The sequence below is a fragment of the Muscardinus avellanarius genome (genome assembly GCF_963383645.1).
Source record: "Muscardinus avellanarius genome assembly, chromosome: 11".
Classification (NCBI taxonomy): Eukaryota; Metazoa; Chordata; class Mammalia; order Rodentia; family Gliridae; genus Muscardinus; species Muscardinus avellanarius.
The window spans coordinates 109545473-109564222 of record NC_137797.1 but is presented as its reverse complement, the minus strand read 5'-3'; the positions used below and the strand labels follow the sequence as shown (position 1 = coordinate 109564222).

Genomic DNA, 18750 nt, shown 5'->3' with positions numbered 1-18750 from the left:
TATGCAGGCCTCCTCTGCCACAAATTGCTACTTTGATGAAATATGCTTCCACAAAGCTAAAGCAACAGGACCACGTGGCCAAGAATTGAAACCAAGAGTCAAAATAAGCCATTTCACTTCCTAAGTTGATTGCGTCAGGCATTGTGTCACAGTAATGGAAAGCTAACACTTGCTTTGTGTAGCCGGAGTTAATATACTAAATAATGTTGCTCTACCAGAGAACTACTCTACCAGGGTTGGAGTTCGGCAGCAGAGCACACGCCTAGCATGCACAAGGCCTGGTTTCTATTCCCAATACTGCACACACATGCAAAGTCTTAATGACCAAACATATATGTAGGTGTTCTCAAGTGATGATCTAATTTGTAATCCAGTCTTCTGCCTTCTTGCAGAGATGGGACATCTTAGTGAGCGGGAGGATTTGGTCAGTCATCTGCAAATTTTAGTCTGCAAAGCTCTGGTGCAAGGATCTCAGTATAAGTCTCAGTGAAAGTCAAATCTGGGTTACCTTGATTCTAGACTCTGTCTTTCCCATTCGAGGGTACATCTTAGCTCACCCTTCCCACTCACATTTAAGGCCATACCACATAACTGAAGCCACATGACTAACAAGAATCCCTACAACCACATATGCTCTGCGTTTGCAAAGCTGGCTCGAACCTACTATAATCGGGCGGGCCTCCCTCATCCTGGAATTTATCATCCCTTTTCGGTAAGTAGCCTCAGGTGCCTTGTCTAACCTGGGTGAAGGCGCTTCGTGCAGCTTGATGCTGGCGCTCCGGTCCCTCCGGACTGGCGCGGGCTCCAAGGTGGGCAGACCTGTGGCCGAGGTGGTGGTGGTCCACGTGGAGGACACTCGTCTCAGCAAACCCGGGGGCAGATTCTTCCTCAAGCGCTAGGAAAGAGTGTTGATTTCTGTCACCAAGCACATCTTGTACTGTTATCTCTTATGTCACGTAAGAGAAAGGAATGAACTTTTAATCGGCAGTGAACCGATGACTCTCTAATAGCTAGATTTGCTAGAAATTTGAGAAAACAATTTTGGGCTAAAATAAATGAATATTATTAAAAAAAAAAAGAACACCCGTGGCCTGGTGGATTACCTCTGGGGTAATTTTAGAGGATTTACACAGTAACACACACACATGGTATTGGTTATCATGAGCAGAAGGTTCCTACCAAAGTAGCTTGTTGGGGGCACGTATGAATTTATATCATTCTGAACAACAGTCTATCATATCTCACGTTACTGATTTATTTTTAATATTCTGATTTGCAAATCACAGGAGCTAAATATAAGAATGCAATTCTTTCATGAAGTTCACCACCTCTTTCTGGCAAATGTGATATAATCCTCAGAAATAGAGGTAATGTCATCAGTTTCAACTTTTCTTTGTGGTGCTGGGTATTATAATATACAGTTGTTTTACCACTGGGATACACCCCCAGAACGATTTTATTTTTATTTTGAAACAGGGTCTCACTAAGTTGCTGACGGCCTCACTAAGTTGCCGAGCCTGGCCTCCAGCCTGTGACTCTCCTATCTCAGCCTCCCGAGCGATGACAATGGACTACAGGCGTGCACCATCATTTTTCCTCTGACCACACAGAATCATCAGCATTGAGGCAAAGTCTGGGCTCCACGAGACAGACACCAGAACTCTTCAGAGGCTTTTAACCTTAAAACCTACAGCACAGATTTCTCTTGATATCACTTCAGGAACAGCTGGCCTCGGGAGCTCCTCTACCACTTTTCCTTGTTGCTAATTCCACCTAGTAATTGGTAAGCATCACTTATGAAGGCACATTCTGTTCTTCTGAAGATGGTAAAGCTTTTGAAAAACCAAGTCAATGGCACCTTTGGACTAAAGAGCAGCTCTGATGTTTCATAGCACGCGCTGAGATTTGTATATGTATTCAAGAAGGCAAATAAGGAAAAGACGGGCGGGACACCACTGCTTCCAGCTGGGCTTCCGGCCTTAAGCCTATCTTGAGATCCTGAGGAACCAACTTGATCTTGCCCTTCATTTTTATTTTAAACTTCTGTAATGTGCTCTGGCCTATCTTTCTCAGAAAAGTGGATGTTCAAAGAGAACTAAACTATATACATCGACAAAGAGGATCCCACTTCTGAATTCTCCCTGCGTTCAACCCCCAGCATCCAAAACAACGCAAAAAAGCTTCTTGAGAGTTTAAATACAGGAGGTAACACAAAGAGGTACATTTTCCCTTTAGAGAAAGTTATTAAGGCTGGGCATGGTGGCTCACACTTGTAATCCTAGTACTTGGGAGGCTGAGATAGGAGGATCAAAGTTTGTAGCCAGCTTCAGCTACTCAGTGAGGCCCTCCACAACTTAATGAGACCCTGTTTCAAAATAAAGAATAAAAAATAAAGCTGGGAGTGTAGCTCAGAGGTAGAACGCCACTGGATTCTATTCCCAGTACCTTGAAAGGAAGGTAGATAGATAGATTAGGATGGGGTTGTAGCTCAGAGATAAAATGCCCCTGGCTTCAATCCTCAGCACCACCACCAAAAAAAAAAAAAAAAAAAGAATAAGGACAGAGTGTTTATTTTTAATTCTTATTACTTTGGTCACCCGGATCAGTATATCTTCATGCCGTACCTGGAAAGTCTACAGCTAGGTCTGCAGTACCTAGGATAAGTCTGTAGGTGGGGCTGCAGTACCCAGGAAGAGTCTGTAGGTGGAGCTGCAATACCTGGGATGAGTCCGTAGGTGGCGCTGCAGTACCCAGGAAGTCTGTGGTTGGGGCTGCAGTACCCGGGATGAGTCAGTAGGTGGGGCCGGAGAGTCAGAACGGAAAGACACCTGGTTCCCTGCACCTACCTTGGGGAGTGCCAGCTTGTCTTTGTCTGCACTCTCCTCGGAGTCGGAGCAGGTGTAGTGCTCGCTGAAGGTGGCGGCAGGACTCGCTCGGGGCCTGTGGATCGCCTGGAAGGTCAGCTGCGTGCTCAGCAGGTTGCTCACCGCCCGCAGGGAGGTGCACACGTTCGGGGGCAGAGAGGGGTCCGCCAGGAGGTCGGTGATGAGGCCGTGCGCCTCGCCCATCACGGCGATGTCCACGGTGATGCTGGTTCCTGAAGACTGGGGTACAAGACCAGAGAAGGAGGTGAGAGGGGTGTGGGAAGTGGCCCTAGGGGGCTTCCCTCTGAGAACAGACAGGTGGCGCTGTGCAGCCCGGCACAGGGTACACCTCCAGCCACCTGTCTCTGCCCACCTTTGCTTTGTCTTTGTGACATATATTTTAAAAATTTTACACATCTTACTGTTTCAAGTTGACAGATACTATGCAATATTCCCATCGCTGTAAGCTTATCTATCTCAAATGTATATCATTTATTTGTGGTGAAAACATTCTTTCTTCTAGCTTTTTAAAATGGGTAGTGCATCATCATTAGTCACTGATGTACAAGGGAATACAAGAGTTTCCTTTTCTTATCTAACTCTGGCACCGATTTTAATGCTAGAACTTGGGGAGGGTCCGAGATTAAAAAGAAAATACTGAGATGGCTGTAGTGGTGCATGCCTGTCATTCCAGTACTTAGGAGGCAAAGACCGGAGGGTTGTAGGTTCGAGGCCAGCCTCAGCAAATTAGTGACTTCCTCAGCAACCTAGAAAGACCATTTTAAAATAACAAACAGGGCTGAGTTGTTGAGCTCAGAGGCAGAACATCCTGGGTTCAATCCCTTGTACCTTACACACATGTGTAAATACAAATATTAGAGAACTGGTGAAATCTTCATGTGAACCACTCCTTATGAAAGATCGACAGTTTAAAATGTTATTCTGAAACTAATATTCACATACCACAACATTTTAATTTCAGTAATATTTATTATTTACTCAGATACTTTATATTTACTTTTTGCCTTTATCGGTCACAGGCAGACATGGATACTTTTAATTCTTGCACTCATTTTGATGTCTCATTGCATGGTTTACCATTTTTACTTTTTGTGATTTTTTTTTTTTTGGTGGTCCTGGGGATGGGACCCTTCTACCTCCGGGCTACACTCCCAGACCTATTTTTTTATATTTTTATTTGGAAACACAGTCAATTGAGCCAGCGAGGCTGGCTTCACTTTTTGTGATTTTTAAGATTTTTTTGGTGCACTGTAAATACACGTCTTAGTGAAGTTCAGTGTCATACCAACCAACACGTACGCGGGTCTCAGCGGTTCCTGCCAGGGCGTGCCAGCCCCACCTCTGGGAAGAGCATCGGTGCCTTCGTGCACGGCAGAGCATGATTTGAACTCTCAATCTAACGTGTGAGCCCGGCAACTGATACTGGAAACAGACCTCAAGAGCGACTCGATTTGCATTCCAATTCAGACCCTGCCTCTCTCCTGGAGGTTGGTAGAAGGAGACTTTAATGCTGGGATTCTGTGCCCATCTGTGATATTCTGCCAACCCAAGAGCTCAGGACATTACTCTGCGCTTGCTGAAGTAATGAAGAATCCAACGGGAGTGGGCAGGAGGCTCCCCACCTGCAGGTCTGGAGAGCGCGCAGGCAGGGAGAGGCAGCCTGGGGAGATGGAGGAGGGTGCACCTCACCCTGTGGCCATGATTGGGAGGGAGTGCACGGTGCTGGTGCGTTAGCATGCCCAGGGCACAGGGGATCTCAGAGACACAGGGACTAGGGAGCAGGCTCTGGACATAGGTTCCGCATCCTAACTCTACCTCTCTCCAGCTGCGCAATCTGTCAAGTTATTAAAATCTCCATGCTATGATTTTGTCCAGTGATAAAACATACCCTAATTATCATACCAAACTCAGAAAGTAGTTGTAAGAGTAAACGAGATAATAGGTGCAATATGCTTAGTATTGTGCTGGCAAATATCAGTCTTCAAAGATGGTCATGATAGAAACAATGATTATAAGTAGTAATAGTAACTTGGAATCTTTCAGTAAGGAGCCATGAGGACTTTGGCTGTGTATTTGGAAGTAATAAAGGCTGGTCATTCTCTCACAATGGACTTAATCTCCAAAGATATGATAACTTAAAATGTATAAAATTAAGATTATTAAATGAAAATATGAAGGGTATCTTATAATTTTGAAAATAAAACCTTAAAAAGTAATAGGAAGTTTCCAGTAATCTGCAATCTTTGTTTTCAGAACATTTTAAGATTTTTTGACAATAGATTGAACAGTTTATGTTCTAATTATTAATAAAGAGATCTTCTTAAAATTTTTCTAGTATCTTAAAATCTCCAAATCTGAAGACAAACTAGGAAATGGCCATTGACCATCAGAGTTAAAACGTTTGAGATAACCCCGGTGTGGTGGCACACACTTGTAATCCCAGCATTTGGGAGGCTGAGACAGGAGGATTGTGGTTCGAAGACGGCCTCAGCTACTGCTTAGTGAGGCCCTTTGCAATTCAGTGAGGCCCTGTTTCAAAATAAAGAATAAAAAGTTGGGCTGGGGGTGTAGTTCGGAGGTAGAATGCCCCTGGGTTTCATCCCCAGTACCACACAAATACAAAAAAAAAGTTTAAAAGATGTTATGAATGAGAAGATATTTGCATTATAATTTCATCTTTTTAATAGTATATTTTCTGTTTTAAAGGGATGTGCTTGTATGTTCGCAGTAAACAAATAATAACATTTTAACAAGAACAACTGAAATGCATCCTCATGACTCAATGTTAGTGACACATAAGAATTTGGAAAGCAAAGCACATTACATATTTCAATGTTAATATGTTTTTCCTTCATTGAAAAGAAAAGCAACATTCAACTCAAGTGGAAGCAAATATTCACACTGAAGTGGGGCCAAGATGCCATGGTGAACACGCTTACCATTGAGAGAAATTTCCCTACTATTAAGTCAGGTCTTTGCCTTGCGGAGCTTCTGATTCCAGGACAAAAACTGCTTAAAAGTCAGAAGCCATATCATATGTGCCAAGTTATCACCACCTTTTTGGTTTAAATAGCTAAAGGCTTCAATGAGGCATGAAATCTAAAACCAACAATCAGATTGTGTGTAACAAATCCGCCAAGACCAACAACACATGCAATGCTGAAAGGCAGAAAGATAGGCTGCCTGCTGTTTCAATAAATCACTTAAAATACAAGGGCCTGGGCTTGATCACGGAGACACTGTTAAGGAATTTCAGGAGAAAGAAGCGTATATTATATATACTGAAGACTTATCCTAGGGACAGTCTATCTCTGAGCAATAACCTCCAGCCCTTTTTATTTTTTATTTTGAAACGGGGTCTCCCAAGGTTTCTGAGAGTTGCTGAGGCTGGTCTTGAACCCCAAATACTCTTGTCTCAGCCTCAGAAGTACTAGGATTACAGGTGTGTGCCCTGAAGTCTGCCTTCTCCTCCTCCTTCTCCTCCTCCTCCTCCTCTTCTTCCTCCTCCTCCTCCTCCCCCTCCTTCTCCTCTTCATCCTCCTCCTCCTCCTCCTCCTCCTCCTCCTCCTTTTTCTTCTTTTTTAAATCACATAAAAAGTAGGAAAAATTGAGTGACTCACAGGAATGGTATTTCCACACCTATGCAACTTTAAAAATAATATCATTGAATTTCTAGGCGTATCAATACTTCTCAGAAATGTTTCATTTAGCTAATGAAATCATAGATAGTGATAATAAACATTAAAAGTCGTGTTTCCATGAAGGTCACTTGAAAGGGAAGTCTTAAATGAACGGCCTGAAGTCATCGTCCAGGGCAGTAGTGAGCTCAGCTAAGCTCAGAACCACACTTGAGTCTTGTTAAGGTCCAGAGGATCAAACACGTGTTACCAAGCAGTATAAAACATTCTCCTTCTCAGGCTCTACCCACAATAGAAATATTTATGTTTAACATTTGAGAAAATGCAAGTGTAATTCCCTAGACACTATTTAAGTGACAACCAAATTTGGATTACTACCTATAAATAGAAAATCTGGAATTTAACTCTGATAAACATTGGTGGAAAGTAGATGCAACAAGCCAGAAATAAAGGGATTTCTTGACACGGTCCTCACTCTCAATGCGCTCACAGTTTTTAAACATTTCTGTTTTTCTTCCACTGATCTAGTTTGGCTTTCATGCCTTACCTAAGGCTCATTTTAGGTCTTTACTAATGTGAAATATTTTAGGTCTTTATTGATGTAAAATGGCTGTGTTATCACTTGACCTAGGTTGCTTCCAAGTTAATTTCTTATCTTAAAACAAAGGCAGAGAAAACCTGGGGAGTGTAATAAAAGGTCAAAAAGACAACAGAAAATATACTTATAACCAATATTATACACAATTCCCAGATTAGGCATGTATCTCTCCATGCAATTACAGAAAACTTGTTCTCATTTCTGGTAGGACAGTGCTAAAACTTTGAAATGGCTGTGTACCAGAGTGCTAAAGGGGGGAATCTTTGAATATATATGGGGGTCAGAATTTTCACTCTATGAAAGGCATTTGAGTTTCTCGCTTATCATAACATGCTCATTACAAAAAAAATTTAAAAAACGAATCTATGTAATTGTGTCAACAAGATACAATGGGTCATTTTCAAGATTACATGCTACAGTACTGTGTTGGGTTTATGCAAAAAAGTAACATCAGAAAATTTCTAAATAATCTTTACGAAGTCGGAGGGAATAACTATGGGAACGAGGCCTATAAAAACATAGAATAAATGCACATTATCTTAATTAAAGAAGTAAAGAAGCCAGGCAATGGTGGCACATGATTGTAATCCCAGCATTCGGGAGGCTGAGACAGGAGGATCACAGTTCACAGACAGCCTCAGCTGCTTAGTGAGGCCCTCTGCAACTCAGCGAGACCCTGATTCAAAATATGGACTAAACAAAAAAATCAGGCTGGGGATGCAGCTCAGAGGTAGAATGCCCCTGGGTTCCATCTCCAATACTGCAAAAATAAATAAATAAAAAAGAAGTGCAGACATTCAAGGGGAAAATCAGAAAGAGACCAGGAAAGTGGGATCCACAGAAATTGATTAAAATGATTAGGAAGACTATCCAAGTATCCATTCTCGAAGAAGTTTTTGTTTGGATTTGGCACCAACCCACTTCCTATGTAGATAAGGCCAAGATTAAATTGATAATAAAACAAGTTGAATACATCCCTACTCAGAGGCAGAATATACGATAATTCTTAAGTCTTCTCAGTAAGTCATTTCATGTGTAATTTCCTCTCAAAACTTTTATTTATTTAATTAATTTATTTATTTTATTTATTTTTATTTATTCTATTATTTTAATTTTATTTATTCTATTATTTTATTTATTTTGTTTATTCTAACTGGAGGAAAAGAATTAGGAGCAACGTAACAGCCTAACAGCCTGTCGTCACAATTCTACATGAAACTCAAAGGTGGGCTTACACATGCTAACACAGGGAAATTTAGGAATTATCTCAGTCACCGAGTTAAGATGCTACATGATTCAAAGGAGGCCATTGAAAAAATACCGTTTTGCTGGGCGTGGTGCCGCACGCTTGTCATCCCAGAATTCGGGAGGCTGTGACAGGAGGATCACAGTTCACTGACAGCCTCAGCTACTTAGTGAGGCCCTCTGCAACTTAGTGAGACAGTGTTTCAAAATAAAAAATAAAAAATAGAGCTGGGGGTGTATCTCAGAAGTAGAATGCTGCTGGGTTCAATTATTCAATCCCCAGTGCCGGGGAGGGGGAATATATATATTATTTTGCTGGGCATGGTGGCACACACTGGCAATCTCAGTACTTGGGAGGCTGAGAGAGGAGGATTTCCGTTAGTGGAAAGCCTCAGCTACTTACTGAGGCCTTCTGCAACTTAGTAAGAACCTGCTTCAAAATAAATAATAAAATGAAATAGGAGCCGAGCACAGTGGCGCACACTTGTAATCCCCGTGCTTGGGAGGCTGAGACAGGAAGATCGCGCAAGTTCAAAGCCAGCCTCAGCTACTTAGTGAGGCTCTCAGCAACTTAGTGAGACCCTGTTTCCAAATAAAATAGAAAATAGACTTGGGAGTATAGCTCAGAGGTAGAAAGCCTCTGGGTTCTACCCCCAGTATCACCAAAGGAAAAAAAAAATAGAAAATAGGTCTGGGCGTATAGCCTGGAGGTAGAAAGCCTCTGTGTTCCACCCCCAGTACCACCAAAAAAAGAAAAGAAATAGGGCTGGGGTGTAGCTCGGATGTAGAATGCTCCTGGGTTCCACCCCCAGTGTTGCAATATATATATATATATATATATATATATATATATATATATATATATATATATACATACATACACACACACACATACATACACATACACACACACATATATATACACACACACATATATGTACATATGTATGTATATATGTATATATATTATATAATATATTAATATATATGTATATATATTAATTTTTTAAATTTTTAAAATTTATTAACTTTTATTTCATAATGGTGTCCAAAGCCAACCACAGGTTTTCTACCAGCAATAGTACCAGGGCGCCTCCTCCTAAGGTTAAAAAAAAAAAGCTGGATACATTTCTTGATGATGACGCTTTCTAATTCTATACATCTGAATTTTTCTTGCATAATACACACACAAACACATGCACATACACACACACTCACACAAAGAAAAAAGGAGACAATAATTTAAAAACTATTTTTTGACATCACAAGGCATTTTTAACTTTTTATAAAGGTGTTTGTTGACTTAGAAAAGTCCCATGTCATTGGTCATCCATATTATGCAAGTTCTATTTTATAACTTATTATTGAGTCGCCGATGCTATTTTCTTGAGATAGTAAAATGCCTAATTATGCTAAGTACTTATGGGGAACAGATTGCTCTTTTTGGAACTTGAGTTTTTCTCTCAATGATGTCAGTTTTTCTTGGTCCTAAATCTATTTAGGGCAGTTAAATGTGTTATTGTAAATTTCGAATGCTAATAGGTATGTATAAGTAAAGAATATGTGAGCAGAAATGGAATTTATTTCTTTGAAAACTAAGCTGAATCCACACATCGACTTTATAAATAGACCTCAAATGAAAGGTGGGCTCTGGAATGGATTTCCACTGAAAGAGGCAGAGGAAATAGACTGGAAGGGTGCTAAAATCAAATAATAACACACCCAAAGGATTTTTCACTCAAGTTTCCAAAGACCTAAGTCACTTCCACTATAAAGAGACTCAGATGGGCTATTTGTCCAAAGAGCAACACCCATCGTTTTTGCAGGAGAGGCAACTTGAGCTGCAGTCTATAAAGTGGACAGACACATCCTCCAAGAAAAATATTCTTCATCAAGAGATGTGCAAAAGCCCGCTACTTACATATTAAAATACATCACTAGAGGGATGGACAATTTACGTCCTGTTTTTATGGTTTTCTGCTTCAAAATTTTTTCCAATTCTCCAATAAACCACTGTTCCTAAGGAAGTCTGTGCAGAAGGTGCCATGGTATTTTTAAGCCCAAATTTCTTTTCACTCGAAATGCAGCGTAACAGCCACATCAAAGCCATCCTTTACCATCACCGAAAGAGAGAGTAAGATGAAGCTTGGCTTATGAACTAGTACGCAGGTAGCAAAAAAGATCCCAGTGTACGCTTTCATCACGCCGAGGTCGTGAGGTGCGGTGTGAGAACTGTCACCAGTGGTTGGGATACAGCTTCCTGCTATCAGGAAACCGCAGTCATTCAGTCATACCCAAAACTTACTTTGTAAGGTCATTATGGTCATGGAATCACAGAAGTGAGTCTGCATGTGTTCACATTCCAGAGCTGCTAAAATTGGGGGAAATATATCTCTTTACCCCCGCTTGCCTTCTTCGTTCTAGAAAAGGGTTTGTAATGATACCTACACTATATTACCATTGATAAATTAGCAAGATCATGTAGATAAAGATCCCGATAGAGTGCTTTTCCCAAAGTGCGTGTTTGATAATGTTATTTATCACCATTGTGATTATTATTGTGAAGAAAATATGTTGTGTGCGAGAGGACCCCCATGACAGGCAGTCATTTTCCTCTCTTAAACTTGGCCAGGCATTTTCTTGTCAATCAAGATAGTATGGAGATATGATTTCTCTACCAGCAAAATCAAAATTGAACATTAAAACAGAACCCCTCCCCTAACCCTTGCTTCTTATCCTAGGTAAATAAAACCACAATGCTTGGACTCTCCATTCTCAAATTCTCACAATCGTTCTGAGATTCATTTTAGGCTCACAAAAAAGTGATGGTGCAAAAGTCCTGAGTTCAGTTAACAGTAGAGTTGCACAGGTCTTAGCACAGTATGTGGACAGAATCCTAAGAGCAGGCATCTTAGCTAAACTGTTGAAGTCTTTATTTTCCTTCCTACTGAGTCATCCTGGGAGGCAAACCCAGCCTGGGAAGAACATTCTCAGGGTGAAAGGGAGTCGGGATCAGAGAAGAGTACGCAGTGAGAGAGATGACACACAGAAAGTCACTGGGACTTTTCTTACCCAGCGTTGGCCCTCGGTGCTGGGAAAAGCAGCCTGATGGGTTTTGGAAGCTGTTGCCTTCTACATTTCTCCAAAACAGTTTGCCCCTCCAGGCCCTCCAGATGCTTCCCTCGGGTCTGTGTACAATACTAGAAAATAGGAGTTTGGTCTTTACTGTATTAAAATCAATTTAGAAGATGAACTGGACCCCATCAAATGGTCTTTGGGGTATTTGTGGGTTCTGACCAAAGTTGCATATGTGTTTATACTTTTCATAGGACCCATTTATAATTTTAGACTTGAAATTGGATGGGAAATTTTTAAAAAATGAAATCATGTGAAAATGCTGCAGTAACTCACTGTAGGCTGAACCTTGGCGAAGGGCCATCCCAAGGAAACAGATGTTTGCTTATTTTAATTTTCTGGCAGGGAATATGAGTTTACATTTGGATTTTCTCCTTGAGACAATATGTAAGTACAGTAGGAGGAAAACTTATAGGGCCCTCTAAACTTCTAACCACATTTCTGCTGGCAGGTCCCACTGGGGATGTCAGATATAGCCGGCTTCAGTGGATTTTGCAGTTCTTGACTCCCTTCTCTTTGGGTGTTCAAAGGATATTCCAAGTTACCAAGTACATGGCTTGGCAATCTATAATTTCCTACAATGTTTCTGTGAATAAGACATAAAGCTGTATGAATATCACATTTTCTAAGGACCTTCAGAACGCTAGTAAATACAATCAAACAACTCAAAATTAATAGTTAGCATTTACTATTTATAAAAAGAGCTTGCTTATCAAACCATGCACTCTGTTGTACATCCACGCCTCTGGGACGATAACACTAGCTACAGTTAACTTTCAGGCTGGTTCCTTCCCTTCCATTCTTAGGAAAAAGGAGCCAGACGCGCACCAAGGAATGCCAGTGATGACCCTTCAAGGGACCGTTCCCACACCGAGTGTGGGAAAGCTTGGTTAATATAAATTGGGATGTAAATAAAAAAGCATGATCATTGTTATTAGTAGAGGAAGTGAAGAGAGCTAACCAGGAGTCTCTGATGTCAGTACAAAGATTTAATTATTATGAGAACAATTATGAACCTCTGCAATTCAGTGTGAAGCAGAAGTGTGATGAGTTTGGGCGTCCTTGGTCAAATCCTCAGGCCTGCTGTGAACTCCAGTCTGAGGCTGAGCCTGGCTGAGGCTGGAGGAGACACTGGTGAGCGGCAGGTGGCAGTGTTTTGCCTTTTTAAAGAACTAACCATCCACCATGGCTTCTGCAGGAAGAGTTCCGGTTCTTTTTTCCACAGAAAGCAGAAGTAAACTAACAAAAAGAAAACCTCCAGGAGACTATTAGTAGAAATTAATAAAAGATAAAACTGTGCTGTAATCTTCAGTATTATTGTTTTTATTTTGCCTTTTTTGGTACTAGGGATTGAACTTCCTCTGAACGTGTCATGCCCTCAGTCCTTTTTATTTATATTTATTTTTTATTTTAAAATGGGATCTTGAATTGAATTTCAGTTATATTTATGTATTAGCAGCTTCTAGATGCTCTAACCTTCTTATTTCTATCTTTGTAAGTATTTTTACTTGAAAGTAACTTAAATGCACATTTAAATAAACATTTGATAATTTATATATAAAATAAAATAAAAACAAGATCTTGCTAAGTTGCTGAGACTGGCCCTTAACTTGCAATATTCCTGTCTCAGCCTCCCAAGGACTTAGGGGTATAGACATGTACCACTAACATGATTGTTAAAATAAAATTAAAATAATACCATTAATAATGTATCTGAATGAGAAACATTTGTGTTCTGCCACCTCTCTTATTTTTTTATATTCTATATTCTGTTATGCTAGAGACTGAGCCGAAGGTCTCACACATGGTAGGCAAGCCCCCACTGAGCTGTGGCCCCAGCCCTGCCTGCCTTCCTTTGAAAATATGACCTATTTATATACACAATTTAATTTTAAAACTTCCATGTGAAATTTTCTATTGTGATTAAAATATTCAGGACATAAAAACAACAAAATGTGCACTGGAACATAATAGTTTTGGGAGTTTTCTTTCAGTTTTGTTATTATCCCCCCCCCGCCCCCGAGGAGTTTCTCTTATATTTTATTTTACTTTTTGTGTACTGGGGATTGAACTCGGGGACATTCTACCTCTGAGCTACATTCCCAGCTGTATTTTCTTTTTTAATTTTGGAACAGAATTTTCCTAAGTTGCAGAAGGCCTTGCTAAAATGCAGTGGCCCCTCTGGAATTTGCAACCCTCCTCTCTTAGCCTGCCAAGTGCTGGGATTCAGGGCTGCACCACCAGGAGCTGCTCATCCCCATGGTACGCTCACTGGACCCCCCCCCCCCTCACAGGCTTTTCTAGACCCCTGATGACCTCAGCTCCTAGTCTAGGACGCCTTCTTTGCACTGCCGCAGTACCATCCAAATTCACCTCCACGTCTCCTGGGGTTTTCCTTTATTTCACGTATTGGAAACATCAAAACCAAACTCAAAAGACTGGAAAATCCCGGGAGCTGCCAGGCTGGGCAGCCCTCACATCTCTGCTTCTGTGTATGCAGGGACTCTCTCTGCCGGGCACTTGGCCCAGTGCTCAGTTTCACTGTGGTTGTGTGCTTCCGTGGTGGGGACCTGCTTTCCTCCTGACACTGCAAACCGCACAAGAACAAGGGGGTGCTAGGCTCCATTCACCAACTGAAACCTGGAGCCTGGCGCAGCATCTGGTATTAGAAATGGTACCTGAGTATGTAACTCTTAACTCACTCCTGACTTCCAAAAGATAAGTACATTCCTTCTCGTCAATGCTTTAAAGTGATGTAAAAAGGCAAAGAAATTACAATGTCCAAGGTATTTTCTGAATGAATCACTACATTTTCTAGAAGCCATCCCAAAATAGTCAATCTTCTAGCATAAATGCATTTCTAATCTCAAATTTAGGAGGTTTATTTTTTTTTATGGAGAATTGTTAGACCGAAAACTGGATTTCTGGAAAAACCTACATTTAATAAGATAATTCTAGAACAAGAAATATTTAGAAAATAGCCAACTCATCAAGAAAAAGTAATAGTACTGATACATAAAGCAACTCTACAAAACTTTCTACAGTCTAATTCATACATTTTTAAAAAAGGAAGTATAAAGCGGGGCATGCTGGTACACACTGTAATCTCCTCACTCAGGATGTTGAGACAGCTACTTAGTGAGGCTCTCAGCAACTTAGTGAGACCCTGTTTCCAAATAAAATATACAGTAGGTCTGGGAGTATAGCCTGGAGATAGAAAGCCCCTGGGTCCCACTGTCAGTACAACCAATAAATAAATAAATAAATAAATAAATAAATAAATAAATAAGTATAGCTGGGCATGGTGGCACATGCTTATAATTCTAGTACTTGGGAGGCTGAAACAGGACAATGACAGGTTCAAGTCAGGTTCAGCTACTTAGTGAGGCCCTCCACAACTTAGTAAGACCCTGTTTTAAAATAAAGAATAAAAAATAGAGCTGGGGATTTAGCGCAGAGGTAGAATGCACCTGGGTTCAATCTCCTGTACTAAAAAGAAAAAAGAAAACAAACAAACAAAAAAAGGAAGCAAAGAAATAGAGCCCATGGGTGAGTATTTTTTGGAGGAAGAGAAAAAAAGTCTTAATAGGCCTGGAAGCAGAGAAAGAAGGGCCCTTTGTGGACAAAGTTTACGTGAAGGGGAGGTCAGTAGACATGATCTGGAGGCGTTTGCAAGAGTGAGGGTCACATTCAGCAGCTTTAATGAACTCTGCAGTAGAGAAAGGACTTTCAGGGTCACTTGGACAAATGGGTAGCTGAGAACCTCTCACCAAAGCCAGGTGTGGTAGCACACGCCTGAAATCTCAGTACGTGCCTGAGACAGGAGGATCTCAGATCTGAGACCAGCGTTGGCAATTTAACAGGCTCTCAGAAACCTAGTGAGACCCTGTTTCAAAAATAAATTAAAAAAAATAGGTCTGGGAGTGTAGCTCAAAGGTAAAATGCCTTTGGGTTTATTTCCAAGTAACACACACACACACACACACACACACGCACACCCCTTTTGCCAAGTTACTGATCAAAAGAGAATTAAATCAGTTTTGACAGAGCTGCTGAGGCAGAGGTATTTGACTAAGTAGGTGGTGTCCACACAGCGACTCCTGGTACATATCAGGATTGATAATGCATATATGCTCATTTCTTTGAACAGCAGGCTGCTATGAATTCTGTAAGAGAAAGGAGAGGTAGACCAGGGCAGAGTTGCGCCTCATGTGCTCCACAGAGGACAGTGAGAAGGCACAACCGAGCACTGAGCATCAGCACCCAGAGGCTGAGGTGTGCCTCTCCCATGGGGGAAGGAAGGCAGGCAGGGAACAGTGCCTGGGTGAATTCATTCTGAATGACACCTGCACATTTGGGTCAACAGCAGCAACATCAGAAGAGTTTCAGTGAAGAGTCAAAATAAGGGAGTCATGGGAGGAAGAGTTGAAGAAACACAGACAGTTCTCCTGAAAACTGGACCTGAGATGAAAGATACCAATATGTTGGTTTCCAGGAGGAGACAGGCTCTAAAGACTTGTTGAGGCTGTGAGCAAGAAGAGAGGGTTTAAAAGCACACTCAGGGCACTGGGGTGGTAGATTAATATACAAGAGAAGGGGTTGGGGGACAGGAAGTAGCCTTTCACAGTAGAAGATGGCAAGAACCATCTTGTACTCTGTTAAGATGGGTTCCATCCCCAGTACCACAAAAAAGATGTATTACTACCAGGCATCAAAAAAAAAAAAATTAAAGAAAAAAAAGAAGCAAGAAGAGTGGCTATAGACTTACAGGAGAGAAGAGAGATCGCTCTTATCCTGTGACTTTTATTGGCTTTGTGGCTCAGGTACTGTGTCCTGCTCAGAAGGTGTTGTAGGCTGCATTGTGGGTAGAGGTGCAAAGGCGAACAGAGAACTCTTGAAAGAAGAAGAAACATTCAGTATCACATTCGCTGGTGATACTGAAGGCCAGGCTGAGGCTGGAGACAGGGGCTTCAATAGGTCTCTTTTGTACTTTCTCTAGTACTTGGCATGAAATTTCACATGAACAGCAAGAAGGCAGAAAGCAAGTAGGGTCTTCCAGGAAAGAAGGGAAGTAAGAAAAGAATAAAAGAAGGAGAAAGAGAAAGAAGGAAGGAAGGAAAGAAGGGAGGAAGGAAGGAAGGAAGGAAGGAGGAAGGAAGGAAGGAAGGAAGGAAGGAAGGAAAAGAAAGGGAGAAAAAGAGAGGGAAGGGGAGAGAGAGAGAGAAGAAAAAAGATTGGCCAGTGTAACTGGAGACCCGATGAGGCAGAGGGACAGGTGTAGTGAGAGCAGGTGAGGGTCCTATCAGCTAAGCATCAAGTCCTAGAGATTATATGAGAAAAGAGACACAGGAGCCATTAGTACGCTGGGCTCTCAGGCATGGCAGACTTCTGCTTTTTATTAGCTCTTCTCTCGGTTTAAAAGGCAGTAAGATACTCATGAATGCAAAACAAAGTTTTCTAACTATTAGTTGGCAGCTCAGGGACAAAAGAATTAAGAAAGACAACAACATCCTCAAATGGTATATGACACCTGAGGAAGATTAGGGTGTGAAGGCCTCAAGAAAGATCAGTGTGTGAGACTCAAATTCCAGCAGCATGCCTGACAAGGAAGGAAAGAATGAGAGCAGTACTAGGGGGGCTCGCTGTGCCTGGAAACTGAGAAACATGGGGACATCAAATGCAATGTATTTATTCCTGCAATGATATTCTTCATTCTGTCTATTACATTTTCTCAGTTCTGACTTCTGGAAAGCTCATCAAGAGTCCCCAGGCTCACAAAATAATATGTGGATAAGTGACTTCTGAACATATAAAATACATACCGGGTCTGGCCAAGGAAATGTTCTCTTTTTGATATCTCATGGTAGTAACCCTTAATATATAAACAGTTGAGGGTGAATGCGCTCCATGACCCCAAATTATCTTAGTACAACAGCAAACACTTTAGAAATGTATTTAAAAACTCGACCAATTCCATTTTCTATAAATATTCAAAGATATCATAAACTAAACAATAAGGTTTCCAAGCTTATAGAGGAGAATAAATTTCAAAACATATGTAAACCAAACATTTTAGAAGCTAGAATGGCAGTTCCCCCGACCCCTAAGGAAATTATATTATAAATAATGATGAACTTTCTGAGCCAGCTTAAAGAAAGCCTAAATAACCACATCGTAATAAGTATAATCATATTCTATAGTTCTTTTCCATTGCAAAAGCATCCTACCTCAACTGCATCATAGTATTTTAACTGGAAAAATATACCTTATCAATAGTATTTTCCAATGGGGAAAATGGAGGTGCTAGGAAAACCGACATTTCTATCTCACATATTCAACAAACAGTAACTGAACATGTACTGAGTACTGGTACCATCTACAGCCTGGGGCTGTGGAGTTGGATAAGTGAGAGCTGATATTCTCTAGCTGCTCCTGTCTGATTGAAGATAAAGGTTAAAAATGAAACCAAGGGGATCCTGTGGCTATATCATACTTATAATAATAGTGGAAGAAGTTGTTTCAAATGAAAACAGTTGTTTCTCAAAACACCTGTGTCCAATCGTGTCTTTTTCCACAATTTCAAAATGTCCATATTGGACTGAACCGCCATTCGCATCCATGGCTGTCCTCCAAGTCACTTAGAAACAAAAAGACAAACCAATTTTCTAGAGAAGAGAATCCTGAGAAGGGCCATAGAAAATATCTGTCACACAAATACAGAAACCTCTGTTCTCTTGGCATTTCTCTTAAAATCTCCAGCCATACCAGCCCCCTCGCTCTAGCACCCAAGTCACACTTTAAAATGAATTTTAGGAGGCTCTACCTTCTTATTCCTCTAGTAAGAAGTAGGGAATTCCAGCCTCCCTTATCTTCAGAGTCAGCTTTGTACAGCCCGGTTTTAAGTGGTGACAGTGAGTAGCTGGACCACTTTTGGAGAATAATTTAGGAACATTTTTTCATATGGAGAAAATACAAAAAAATGTAAAATACAAAAAGTTTTTAATATGACTTTTTTATTGGTGCACTGTAGTCATTCATCTTAATGGGGTGAAGGACTATAGAGGCACATGCTCACACCACTCGCTGAGCTCTTCCCCAATTCCCTCCCCACGATTTTCTGATACCTCAAAATGCAATTCATAGTTTTGAAAATGTCACTCTAAAAGGAATGACTTTCAACATTTGAAACTAGTGCATGCAATGCTAAGTAACTTCTCCCATCTCACGGGTCAAATGTCTGTGTGTTACT

The 18750-nt window shown here is 41.0% G+C and overlaps 1 protein-coding gene across 1 annotated transcript in view; it reads right to left on the bottom strand.

Annotated features, from left to right (window-relative positions):
* The window catches only part of PDE3A (phosphodiesterase 3A), a gene marked incomplete at its 3' end in the record, with an annotated part of 264961 nt that overhangs the window by 44040 nt on the left and 202171 nt on the right, over positions 1 to 18750 (bottom strand). Inside the window, exons 3-4 of the mRNA XM_080706218.1 lie at positions 2847 to 3101; positions 741 to 895 (exon numbers count right to left, since the gene is read on the bottom strand). Coding sequence (XP_080562344.1) covers positions 741 to 895; positions 2847 to 3101 — 410 coding nt within the window. The remainder of the gene's footprint in view (positions 1 to 740; positions 896 to 2846; positions 3102 to 18750) is intronic.